The 13,542-nt window shown below is 36.4% G+C and overlaps 1 protein-coding gene across 7 annotated transcripts in view; it reads right to left on the minus strand.

The window, feature by feature from the left end:
- The window catches only part of Slc25a21 (solute carrier family 25 member 21), a 474,768-nt gene that overhangs the window by 52,175 nt on the left and 409,051 nt on the right, over nt 1–13,542 (minus strand). For all 7 annotated transcript variants that reach the window (XM_047540312.1, XM_047540310.1, XM_047540307.1 and 4 more), the window contains one exon: nt 561–627. In XM_047540312.1, the coding sequence (XP_047396268.1) occupies nt 561–627 (67 nt within the window). The remainder of the gene's footprint in view (nt 1–560; nt 628–13,542) is intronic.

The raw sequence follows: 13,542 nt of genomic DNA on the forward strand, positions 1-13,542 counted from the left end.
TTACGTGGTTAAAGAAATGGAAGTCAGGGTAGTGGAAATAACAATTTTGTAAGCACCAGAATGAAGAACTTTAAGGGGAGACTAAAGGTGAAAATAAAGTTGACATGCCAAATAAATATGTTGTAGAAGAATCATATACAAAGAAATATAGTCTATTTTATAAGATTGGGATGATTTGGGGAAGAAGGTTTTTCCTACTTCTCCTCTTTCTTTAATAATCATTGCTCCAAAGGAAAATTTCTGAATTGCTTTGAGAAAAGGTCCAACTATTTGTGGCTTCTGTGGTTTGATTATATCAATTTCACTCACCACTGTGTCTTTTGCATATTTCCTCATTAGAAGGGAGTACATTTACCTGGAAAAAAATCTACAAACTGATGCACATATTTGAGAGATTAACCAAGTTTAATTATAATAAAAACTGTGCTATAATCTCTGCATTAAAGTTTTTAGTGTTAATTTAAGTCATATTAGTTTCTCCTTGTTTATTGTGGGATATTTTAATACTGAAGCTGTTACTACACCCTATTTTCACTTGGTAGAAAGAAATACCTGCTTACCTTCACTGCTCTTTTTGGTGTTTCGGCTAAGATGGGTGGCAAAATTCCCTTGTAAAAACCAAATAACCTGTTAGAAAAACAAAAGATTTAATATAAACAAGGGAATTAGGGAATAGGTAATTCCACATTTGTTTATTGAAAAAAAAAACAACTAATCATAAAGTCTTCACTGTTATTTACAAATCATGAAATTTTCCTTTGTTTTAATTTCTGAGAACAAGCTATGAATTCTATGTTTCCTAGCACTATGATATTCAGAGAATGAATAAATGATACTGAGACTGGAATCCCTTAATTAAATTGCTGATTATGACCGTGAGTATACCTTTAAGATGAAATTGACCCTTCTCACTCTAAAGAATCTTGAATTAATTTATCTTCTCAGTTGTGTGGCAGGTAGCTACAAGTTGTCAACAGTCTTGGATTTCCTCCCTCCTGATAACTTAAGGAAGTTAGGTCTATACCTGAATTCACTAGACTGAACTCTTTTGAGGCTATCAAGGTAATGAAATACTCAATTTTAGTTTTAATAATAAGCTCTGTGTCTATTGGTCTGTGGTACTAGTGCTCCCAGACCTGTTCTGAATTACTCATAATTTTTTAACTTTGATAATGGAAGTTGAAGAAGTTCAGGGAGGGCCAGTTAGAATTGTCAAATTCCCTTGCTGATATGCAGTCTTGTAGGGCATAGGCCAGCTATCATTATCAATGTTGAGAGGTCGATGGTCACAGATTCAGGCCTTTTTAAAAGAGAGAGAAAAAAAATCTACAATGAGTGGTATATGTTTATGACTGGATTTATTAAAAGTCACTACTTGTTTCTTATTAGATTTTGGTATTCAAAATTTTAAATCTCTCTGTCCAGGAATCTTCATACATATGCCATATCTTCATTTTAAACTTGAAAATATTTAAATAAAACATTCTGCATTGTTTTCTGAATTAATCAGTTATCCTGGTGAGTCCGTAAGTGGCTACCAATAGGGGCATAGCTTCACAACTCGCTATTTTAGGATATTCACTTAACATGGGTTGGGAGCTTCTCTGATCAACACCATCCTCCCCTTGCTAACACAAAATTAACTTTAACTCTCTTTACTTGGTTCTGCTTCTATCTATGCTTCTGGAATAAGAAGTTAAGAGTTTATTCAGTCTAACTCACTGTGCCACCCAACCCCAACTCTTGCTCTTCCTCCTTTCACTGGCTCACATAGCACCCTTCAGTGAGGAGATCTGTCTTACAGTTTTAAAATTTTCAGCTCCTCCATGGTAGGGTAGCCTCTGGAAATACTACCCCAGAGTCCTTTTTGTATGTATATAATAACAAATTGTTAAGCATTATATTAAGTATGTGGATTTCATAAAAGAAAGAAAGAAACAAACGATCACCTTGCTAAGGACTTATTATGTCACTTTAAAAAAAATTGGTCCCAGGGATTAAACCCAGGGGCACTTAAACACTGAGCCACATCTCCAACTCTTTTTAATTTCTATTTTGAGACAGGGTCTTGCTAAGTTTCTTAGAGCCTCACTCAGTTGTTGAAGCTGGCTTTGAACTCAAGATACTCCTGCCTCAGCCTCCTAAATTGCTGGGATTATAGGAATGCACCACCAAGTCAACATCTGCCCACTACTTTTGACTTAATGGATTGTGTTAGTATTATGATAGGAAGTAACACAGACATGTGATTTGAAGGGCCATGGGAGTTGATGAATTGTCCCAACTCCTATCCACTCCAATTTTAACTACCAATGCCTGAAGTTTTCACATCTACACTTATTTCCTCAAGATACTTGTTAAATTTAAATCCTTTTTATCACTTAAATTTCATTATAAATTAATTATTTTTAAATTTGCAGTATGAGAGTAACTAAGTATAGGTTTGCTCTTCCCAAAAGATAAATGTGATTTTCTGGAATAGACCATTTATATCCATAATGGAAGAGGAGATTAGTTTGGTTCTTTCTGTGCTGATCTTTCCACATATGAAAGATTATGCCTGGTTATGTGGGAAAAATTAAGAGGAACATATAAGAAAGTAAAGTCTTTAAAATAGAGTGGTCAGGTTAATAGAGGGACTTGAAATCCTACATGATAGATAATGGTTATAGGTAGAAAATTTGCTTAGCCTGGAGAAGAATAGCCTTATGGAGTAACATGATGAACATGATGGATTTCTTGAAAAGCAAGCACGTAGGAAAGATATTAGACCTTTCTGTTTGTTTTCATGAGGTAGATCTGGGACCAACAGTTGAAAGAACAAGAAAAGACAGATTTTTGGCCAGCTGGAGTTTAAATAAGTAGTACTTCTAATAGTTAGGACTATCTAAAGATAGAACAGGCTTTCCTGAAAAGTGCAGTTACAATTTGGTATGTGGTAAAGAATCCCAGGATGGCCACCTGTCATGGATGTTGCAGATGGGATGTACACAACAGTGGAAGGACTCGACAGTCCTCAAGATTGGTCTGTTTCAATCCTCAGGTTATTTTATTGTCAGAAAAAGAACAAGAAGACACAGGCAAGCATTTTTCTAATGGGAGAAACTCTGCCTTACTTCAGACTTCTGCCTTGAGTACAGCACTGCTTCTCTGGAAGACCATTGAAGGCTTATAAATAACACACAAGGACTTCATTTTAAAAGTGATGGGAGAAAATATTAAAAAGAGGTGTAAGGCAGGAGAGAAGAGAGAGGCAGCTGGAAGAAGCATAAGGATTTAATCTGAAAAGAGCTGGGAGGTCCAGAGTCCTCCGTTTCATTTTGGCGATGCTTCGTTGACGTGCCCTCCTTCCTTTCTCTCTACTTGGCTCCTTTTATGTGCAATCACCACCCCCCCATTCCCCATTCCACCACCCTGAGCCTTCCAGCAGCAAATGAACAGTTTTAACTGGAAATTCTCAGGGACTGTAGGCAGCCTTTGCTAGCAAATGGGAAGCTAGAACCATTTTTTTTTCTTTGCCTTGTTTTCACAGTATATCCATGCAACAGCAGTCATCTATGAAATAGTTAGGCCCGCACCAAATCTGTGGAGAACTGCCACACCCAGATTTTTTTTTTTTTTAAACCACTGGAACCAATATATTAGTACAATATGACACAGCTTATAGGCAGGGGTTGATGAGCACCTTACTCAAATGGATTCAAATGGTATTCTATTTCTTTATTTCATTTAATCTAATACAAGCTAGACTTATCAGAGTTTTTTTTCCAGGATTTTGGGACTGGAACTCAAAAGGTCAGTCTTGCTCTGGGTGGCTAAAACCCTAAAATATAAAACTAAGATATCAAGGCAGTCATTTTCGATCATTTGGAAAAAGCCAATCTGTAGTGATAATAAAGAAGGAAGTCTCTATTCACGGAGATACAGAAGCAAAAAAGAAGAGTTTTTGTGTTGTGAGTGTGACTCTGCTGCCAAGATTTATTTATACTTAGTTAAGTCTGGACCCCTTTTGAATATCTGGTTTTCCCCTCTACCTCTAATTCTAGGAGATACCAAGTAACATTTCCAATAAGTTCTCTCTTTTTTTTTTTTTTTAACTTAAATGAGTTTGAGTTGGGTTGATAACTTATGGCCCAGAGTCCTGGATCCAGAAAGTAAACCTCATGGTCCCTACAACCAAAGTGGCTATTTTAAGATTTTCATGCCATATCCTCTTTTAGGAAGAGATTTTTTTGTCTGTTAAGATTGACTGTTGAGCCAGTTAGAGGAGTTACATATAAAATGTGGGCAAGAGAATGTGAGCAAGAGCTCAAGCTGATAAACTATTTGCCCGATTGGATTAGATACGTATTAAAAGTTTTCCTATTGCAAAATGTGATGCATGGATTTTTAAAAACAAAAAAGAATTGTAAAGTTTTATGAAAGAGATACTTATTTTTTTCCTGCCAAAGGACTGCTGTCTATACCCACATGTACAGTTCATTACGCTTCTGTGTACCTTTGGTTTGCTATTCAGGGCATGTTGCTTTTCAGGACAATAATCTGAAGAGATTGGTGGCACCCATATTAGCATGCTCCATCCTACTTATTTCTAGAGAAGATTGCTACCTTCAGTCTACTTGTTGGATGGATAGACAGTGGGATTCTTAAGGTTTATGTAGCATTGACAGCAGCTCTTTTCCCTATTAATACAGAAAAGTTACCTCTCTGCTTTTAAGTTTTGACCTGCATCAAGTTATCAACAGGAGAAACCTTTGGAAGACACACAAGAGTCACTGCAAGACTTTTTAGTAAATTGTATTATGAACTCCAAGGAAGTCCTCATAATTTTGTTCCTCAAATTTGTTACTTCTGAAAGGTATGAGTTTAATCTTAACTATCCTGTGTAGGAAAATATTAACATGAATGCTTATGGATTTTCATTAATATTATTTTAAATAAAATAGTCAAAACTTGTTGAATGTTTCTTATGTACTAGCTGCTATTTTAATAATAAATATATGTAGATGTATGTATACATATTAAGCTCAACTTTCTCAAAATCCTTTGAAGTATGTGTGCTTATTTTCTTTACTTTGCAGGGAAAGCCTACTGTCACATTATTGCCAAATGGTGTACAGTGACTCAATTTCCTTTGCCTTCTCACAGTCCATGTCCTTGACCATCAGATTATATTATATAGAAGTTTTTCTTGATTTGCAACTGTTTTTGCAGTGCTGGTTATTGAACCCAGGGTCTCACACATGCTGGACAAACGCTGTATCACTGAGCTGTATGCCCAGCTTGAAATAAAATTATTTTAATAACAAAACTTTTGAAAGCTATATATATTGCAACAATGCCTTATCATTTTTTATTTCAGGAAGTAATTTTAGAAAAGGCAAATAAAGATCAGGTTTTTATTTTGAATTTCATTCAATTCTGCTGGAAAGTAATGTGAAACACTGACTGCATCACCAATACCCCTGGTCCAAGATGAACAAGATCATTCTGTTGAAAGATTTTGGATTGTTGATTAAATATTTTCTACTTACATAAGAATAAGAAAAAATCAGGCCATAGGATAAAATTTTTTTGCCCAAAGATAAACTTTTTCCTCTTAAGAAGCATATCAGTATATTCTGTCCATGAGGAAGAAATACAATTATGTAATATGATAAAGCACTGAAACATTAAATTTTAAAATAAAACTTTTATTATCCAAAAGGTCAGCCTTTCTCTAGCCCATGGGTAAAGCAGGATTGTTCAACTCAGTAACAGTAATCACATTCTTTGCTAGCGAGGGGGTTAGGCATGGATATATGACCCAAACCTAGCACATGGGACCAGCAAAGATGTGTACAAGTCTTGGATTTCCAGTCTAAGAACAAAAGACACCATGGGAATCAAAGTTCCTCCTCTTTGCAAGATATTGTCCTGGCTCCATGAGATGCCTGTGCACTATAGTTGTGTGAGCTGTTTTTGGTCACAAGCAGAACAGAAAGACACAAAGGACTTGAATTCCAATGACATTGCTGGGCTGCTGAATTAACCAAGCCTGGCATCCTACTTCCAGATTTCTGATTATGTGAAATTAAAAGTAAATCTTTACTATTTTAGCTACTTTTAATTTGTCTTCTGTGAACCTACAGCTACCAAAATGTGTTTACATTTTTTAATATGAATAGCCATTAGTACCTCATATTTTAAATATTTCATAAACCATAATCCTATGGAAGATAATTGCTAAATGTTGAGCAAAACACTTAGAAGGAACCTGGGAAAGTCATTTAAAAAATGGTTTTAGATTTTTTTCTATCAGGGAGTCCATAACACATTAAAACCCTACCCCATTAGTATGATTACCTGTGAGAGACATTAAAACATAAATGGAACATGGAGATGCTAGCAGACCAAGTTATATAGCAAACATGAGGATGAGGTACCAAGCCTCCCGAGCTATCAGATCATGATGGCAAATATACTAATGAGAGTTATTGTTCACAAACCTGGTAGACACAGAGTATTGGATCACAATATTGAATCACATTTGTTTTTAATTGCATAATCAAAACAGGCCTTGTAGTACTTATGTGCATCTATAAAATGAAGATCAAAAAGTACACTGCACATGTTCTTCTGAAAGACACAGCTCACACATAGCTTATTTGAAATACAGATTTGTGCCAAACCCCACAAAACAATCTTACCCATTTCTCCCCACCTTCATTTTAAAAGTGTGAAACTATTTAACATATAGGTGGCTACAAGATCATAGAACAACCAATGAAATGATACTGATTATATGGAAGCAAGGATATGTGGAATTTCCTGTGGTTTCCAACTTGTGTCCAGTCTCACTGGTTTATATGTAATAAGTTAAAGAGATAGCAGAGACACCTTTCTGTCACCTTTAATTATTAGGGTCCAGATTTAGATTACCTTATTTTAAGGTCTAAGTTTTAGACACCAAGAGACCAGATAACCAGGCAGATCCTTAATTAAACATTGTGTACCTGACAATACCTTTAGTCCATGTGACTGACTGGGGAAAAAAAAATCTACTTGCTTTCACTTAGCTCTTGAAATCCGAAAACTTTGTGGTAAACAGTGGGTAGACAGGGGAGGTTTAACATTCTCAAAATCTGACTCAGGTAAAGAAACTAAAAAGAAGTGGAAAAATTACATGTCTGTCTGCCTCTCCTTTTTTTTTGTCTTTCTGAGTCACTCGCTTGTTGGTTTTGCTGTTATTTTTCTGATTTAGAAAACGTTTGTTTGGAAATCATTTGTACAGTTGGACTACTTCTACAAGCAAGCTGGGAAATTTCCTGAGTTGCTAGGCTAAACCCGCTAGGAACAGCAATGTGGAATATTTTCTTCTTTGTAGACCCCAGTGAGAAAGACAAGAGAGTGTAACCACTTTATGACTGATCTTTAGAGAAAGTCAAACCCTGTTGTCTATCAAAAAGATTATTATAAAATCCAACAGAGAAATTCATGATAAATTGAGTACTGTGCAAGGAAATAGTGAACAAAACATATTCCCGCCTAAGAGAGGAAAAGGTCAATGTACAAATCTGCTGCCCATGGAAACTAAGGCCTTCTCTGATGGTCAAACGTAAAGTGTTTAAGGACTCAAACTGCTGAGATTCACATAAACTAAGTCCAGCAACCATCACACTGGGAAAGTCAGGATAGAGATGCACATTATATGAGCCTGAAACTGTCAATTGCAGAAATGATTTCAAGTTGAAAAGCTGTTTTCCAAGCCACCTGCAGCACACACGCAGCATGAGAAGGATGTTTTCACCTGGATCCTACTTCTCTGCCAAAAACCTGGCATTCAGTAAATGTCCAGAGGAGCAATAATACTCATCGGTGAAGCATGAAATAGGAGCGACAGGGAAAGTGACACCAGATCCCCAGTCGGGGAAATTGGAAAGCATTAACACGTCTGTATACCTAACAGAGCACAATTACTACATTTTATTTTGTTTCAACAGTCAGAACCTAAATGAACATCACCATTCAGTTCTGTTCTGGGCAATGATCCAAGCTCATCTCTGGTACGGTTGATTTTGAAGCCTTACAGTCAATCATATCTTCACAATTTGTTCTCATTTCAGGCTTCGGGCATCCTCCTGATTTCCATTTCTTGTGTGGAAGCCTTGAGTCATCTCTTCTGGCAACATGACCAACCCAAATCAGTAATTTTCTCCAAATTATATTGAAATAGGGATCTTGCTAGTTTGTTGTTTTCTTCCTCCTTTCCTTAGTGTTGCTTTCCCTTAAGGATCTCCTAATACAAACCTGATTGAAGGTATACAATATCCTCTCTCTTCTCCTGCTATCAAATCCAAGTTTCTTACCCACATTACCCCGTTGTTATAATTAAAACAACAACGAGGGGCCTTGGGTTACAAGTACACACCATTGCTGGATGGATGGCATACCCCAGGGCAGAATTCTAGTTTGCCACTACACCTTCAGGGCATTATTCTGGCATCATTTATTCTCCACAAGACCCAGAAGTTCACAGAATTCAAATGAAAGAGTGGGGATTCATGATTCTGTTATTTGAGTTACATAAAATCTGCAATCCCAAATTCACACAATTGCAGGTATCTTGGGGCCATTTTCATTTGGTCACAAGACAGCAGGGGGAAATTGTGTATCTTTCATAGAGAGGAAAAATAGCTCAAAAAGAGTTCATGACACATTATTCTTTTAAAGACAGCAAATTAACTTCAAGGTAGTATAACATAATAAAGGTTTTAGCTAACATTCTAATATAAAACCAACAGTTTTCCCTACTCAACTCATATCAGATCTTCAGACACAAACAATATGTTTTTTATTATTCATTACTGAGAATTAATTGAATTAAGTTTCTGCATAAGGTTCTTGGATTTATTTGTTACTCTAAACCATACCACTTTCATTGTATGCTTTACAGAGGAATTCTTTAAAATTTTCCCCAATACACATTTTAAATTTTACCACAACAATTAAACTTTGTTGATGTGTCTAAAATAAACTACAACTTTGATTTTCTAAGCTACAAAAAGATTAGTTTAGCTGTCAGTATCATTTAGGAGGTAGGTCTATGGCTCCATTCCCTGGAAAGTTGGCAGGGCAACTGACTTACTAAACATATTGCTCAGTTCAGCCCAAGGAAAGCATTAGCATGATATAAGAACCAGAACTTGATGGAAAATGCTAAAAGAAGAAAAAGTGAAAAGATATTTGAGAAACAAGCAAAGTGATAAATAACATGGGTAAAATGGGGGTTTTAATTGCTCCACTAATCGGTAAGTGACATCACTTACTACATGGCAAATGTTCATTTTCAGGGACAGACTACTTTGCTTATAAAGATGAATGCATTTCTATTAGGAAATAAGAATCATTGAAGGACTGTCTGTCCCTTATGCAGATTACACCTATGAGGAAAGGAGTAAACAAACAAATGAACAAACAAATCCCACCCCATCTCCCAACTCCAATTTTTGGGACTGGGACCTGGAAAAGTCAGGAAAGGTAAAGAGATCAAGGAGTCAAAAAGTCCTTCATTAGCCATCTCCCAGTCAACTTTTTGCTCTCTCAGTCCCACAGAGGAAATTCCTTGCTCCATTCTGATGATTCCTATCTACTCATCAGACCTGTTTTTCGTACATCCTCCATTTCTAAATTCTGTCCTTCCCATTCATCAAATGACTCTCTTTAATTTACTTATTCATTTAATATAGTGGCAAACACTTTTTTCTAGGGCCATATATTGATACAGTAGTTCCATTGTCCCAAATCTTAATTTTCTCCAAGAGGCCTTCTCTGACATGGCAGAAAAAACCTTGATGTTGCATCTACCTACATTATTTGACCAAGATGTTGCCTTTTATATTATCTTATGGGCCTGGCACATTGTAATGCTCAGAAGGTAAAATGCATATATATATATATATACAGTACATAACACACTTATATATCTATATGTATACACACATATGTAGATCCATATACACAGACATGACTCAATGTCTATATTAATAGTCCGAAAACTGGCATATTTTTAACTGACTATTGTTATTTACATAATTACCATATTTAATCCACATTATAAACAGCTTAAAGAACAATGGTCATTCCTATTATTTATCACTACCCGCTGGGAATTTAGCATTAATTCAGGATTACTTGTAAATAAAGGCAACATGAATATGGGCTCTAGAGCCACATTCTTTGGCCTTGAATTCATCTCAACCATATGTTAGCTTTTTACCCAGCATAGAAAATTTTTGGTATAAAAGGTGAACAAATTAATTTCAAAGCATTGCCGTTGGACTAGAATATCTCTATATCTATGCCAATTCTCTATTACAAGTACTTATAGTAATGAGTCAGTTGAAAGGCACCTAATTTAATACCTTGACCTAACTAAAGGTCTGTACTTGACTGCAGATGGGACAGAAAGCTTCAGAATTCAGAGCTATCCTTCATAAATGGAATCTTATAAGCATGTGACCCAGTACCTAAAATGTTTACACCCCATTATGGAATTTTGCTACAAACTAATAATATATGTTAAGGCCAAAGATGTTGTGCACTAAGTGCACTGGGTTGTCTACTTCCAAAGTATAAGTCACAGTTGGAAGTGCATTACTTTTTGTGGCCACCAATTACTACAGTCAGTTCAAAATCAATTTCTTGAAGTGCCCCCTAGTGGTATCAGGTTGAATGCCCTAAGTTAACAATTGCCCTAAAGCTGCCAAATAATCAAATGTTGGATCAGGTCATTTTGTAGATTATTAATTAGTCTGATTTAGTAGACTTTCAATTCACTAATAGTATCCAAAGGAAAAGTATTATAACATCTTGTACATCCATTGAAATTGGAACTATTGAGGGAAATGTTAGAAACAAAAATAGCAAATTATGTGAAATGCTTTACAATTATTATCCCATTCGATTTTTATATGAAATAGATACTATTACCTGCATTAAACAGAAAGGGACAAGAAAACTAAGAAGGCTTCCTGTAGCCAAACAGCTAGTAAATGATGATGCTGGAGTCTGCAGATAAATCTACTTGGCTCCAAAACTTTAGCTCTTTGACTTCTCTGGGAAACTTCATTCTGTTCCCAGTTCTAGTGCTCATTTCCTGTGTATCTAGTGTTAGTTGAAGGCCACTTCCAAGGCCCTAGTATATTTCTGGAAGGATCTAAAATGCTGGTTTTTGAAGAGAAGAACAGCAGAGCCAGGGTCTGTGGCCCCTTTTGTTACAGTCCCCTGTACAATTTTTTTTAAAGTGCTAAGTGCTTAGTTAACTGGCTAAAGCACACAGTAAATGGACAGTTACTAAACTTTTTGGATTTAATGAATCAAAGCCTATATATACTTTCTAGACTTCCAGAAGTATGTAGTCTTCCAGATCACTTTGACAAAGTATGTACTTCATACCATGTTATTATCAATGAATAATTAAGGATTAACTATTTCCTTCATTGTCCTAGAAAACCACTAGTTAGATAAATTAAGCAGATTTCAAAACACTTGAACAATGCCAAAGACTTAATTTCTGAACTTGTCCATTTTTCCATGGTGATTTCATTCAGTTCTATGACCTTAATTATCACTCAATTGCTGAACAATCATACCTCTCCAGTTCATCTAGTCACTCATATTTCCCCTTGGATCTTTAATAGATACCCATAATAAGTATATTTAAAATGAATGACAGATTATTCCTCCATGAACTTGTTCCTCCCACAATGTTCTCCAGGTCAGTTAATGGTAATTCTATCTTTCTAGTTCCTTAGACTGGCAACTTTGAACTCATACTTGAGTCCTTTCTTTTGTTCACCTCTATTCTGTTAACCTTGATTCAAGTCCGGATCATACTTCACCTGAATAAGTATAATAGTCTCTTCATTGTTTTCCCTATATCTACTTTCAACACAGTTCCAGAATGGTCCTATTAAGCTAAGGAGTGGATCATGTCACTCTTTGTTCTTAATTTCCCAATGTCTTCCAATCTCATCAGAGCATTGCCAAGGTCCCTGTAAGAGGCACAGGTACTCTGTTCCCACTGTACTATGTTCTGCCTTTCCCCTCATCCTCTCCTCCTCCTAGTCCATTCCTCTCCAGACCATGGGCCTTCTTCTTGTTCCTTGGATCAGGAACACTCTGTCTAGTGCCCTTATACAAGCTGAGTCTTGCTTGGATCCTTTCCCCTGCAGATTCCCATGACCTACTGCTTACCTTCTTCATGTCTTGGCACAAAGAGTCCCTTTTCAGTGGTGTTGGTCTCATCTTTCTTATATTGAAAACTGTAATATGCCCACTTATTAGCTCTTTTTCTGGTTTTATTTCCCTTTATAGAACTTATTCCTTAAAATATGCTTTCCAGTTTACCTGATTAATCTACTCTGTTGCTGCCACCAGGGTGGCAACTCCATGAGGAAAGGGAAGGGATTTTTATCTGTTTTACTTATTTATGTCTCCCCAGGGCCAAATATAGTACTTGACATATAATAGATGCTCAGTAAATATTCATTGCATGAAAGGAAAATGCAGGGCTGGAGATGTAGTTCAGTGGTAAAGCACTTGCCTAGCAAGTGTAAAGTCCTAGGTTTAATCCCCCAAACCCATAACCCCACAAGACACACACATAGAAAGGGAGAGAGAGAGGACACATTATATTCTCATTGACCAAGGCTGATGACACTGTGAGTAGAAAATTGTATATAGCATTTTAAATTATTCTAAGATCCATTTCTTTTACTTTCCTACCAAATGTCATTTCTTTCTGCTTTACTTGTTGCCTTCTATACTTCACAAAAGTGACTATTAATGAATAAAGACAGTTCTGGGCATTTGACCTAATAAACATGAGTAGACTTAAAGAAATGACAAGCAAGGAAGGCAATACTTCAGGTGTTATTATTCCCCATCAGCAACCAAGCTATGATATCAAAGGCCATTTTTATACCTAATCCCCAACCAGCACTATCCCTTCTCCATGCTGATAGAACCTGTGAGGCCATGTGCTCAGGAAAGAGGAACTTGTTACATCTCTGATATGACTGGTTTGTCACCTGCTGTTATTCTCCTGGCTGTCAATCATCTGGGACATAGCAGTGAGATTACCTTCAGATATTCTGATGTGGTAGGTCTGAGTGGAGGTTTGGGAATTTTTAATGCCACCCCTAATTCTGATGGAGAAGGTGCATGAATTACATATTGAAAAGCAGAAACAAACACTTCCCCCATCAAGTGAATGGCATAGAACTGCTCTTACGTAGATATCCATCTGTAGGAAGCAGGCCAAAGAACTCAGAACTTTCATGAGATTACCCTCACTTTCCTACTTTTTCTGTTCTAGAATATCCTCACTTTGTGGGGAAACAAGGACTGCTGATTGCAGATGTGCTCTGTGCTTCTGCTGTGGCCATCTCTGGTCTCTGAGGCCAGGAAGGTACAGATATTCTTACCAATCACCATCATTGAATAGTAGCACATCACATTTCCCTAAGACTGAGTGACTGGAGGACTTTTTTCTCTGAG

Source organism: Sciurus carolinensis, chromosome 2 (assembly GCF_902686445.1).
Source record: "Sciurus carolinensis chromosome 2, mSciCar1.2, whole genome shotgun sequence".
In the NCBI taxonomy this organism is placed as follows: Eukaryota; Metazoa; Chordata; class Mammalia; order Rodentia; family Sciuridae; genus Sciurus; species Sciurus carolinensis.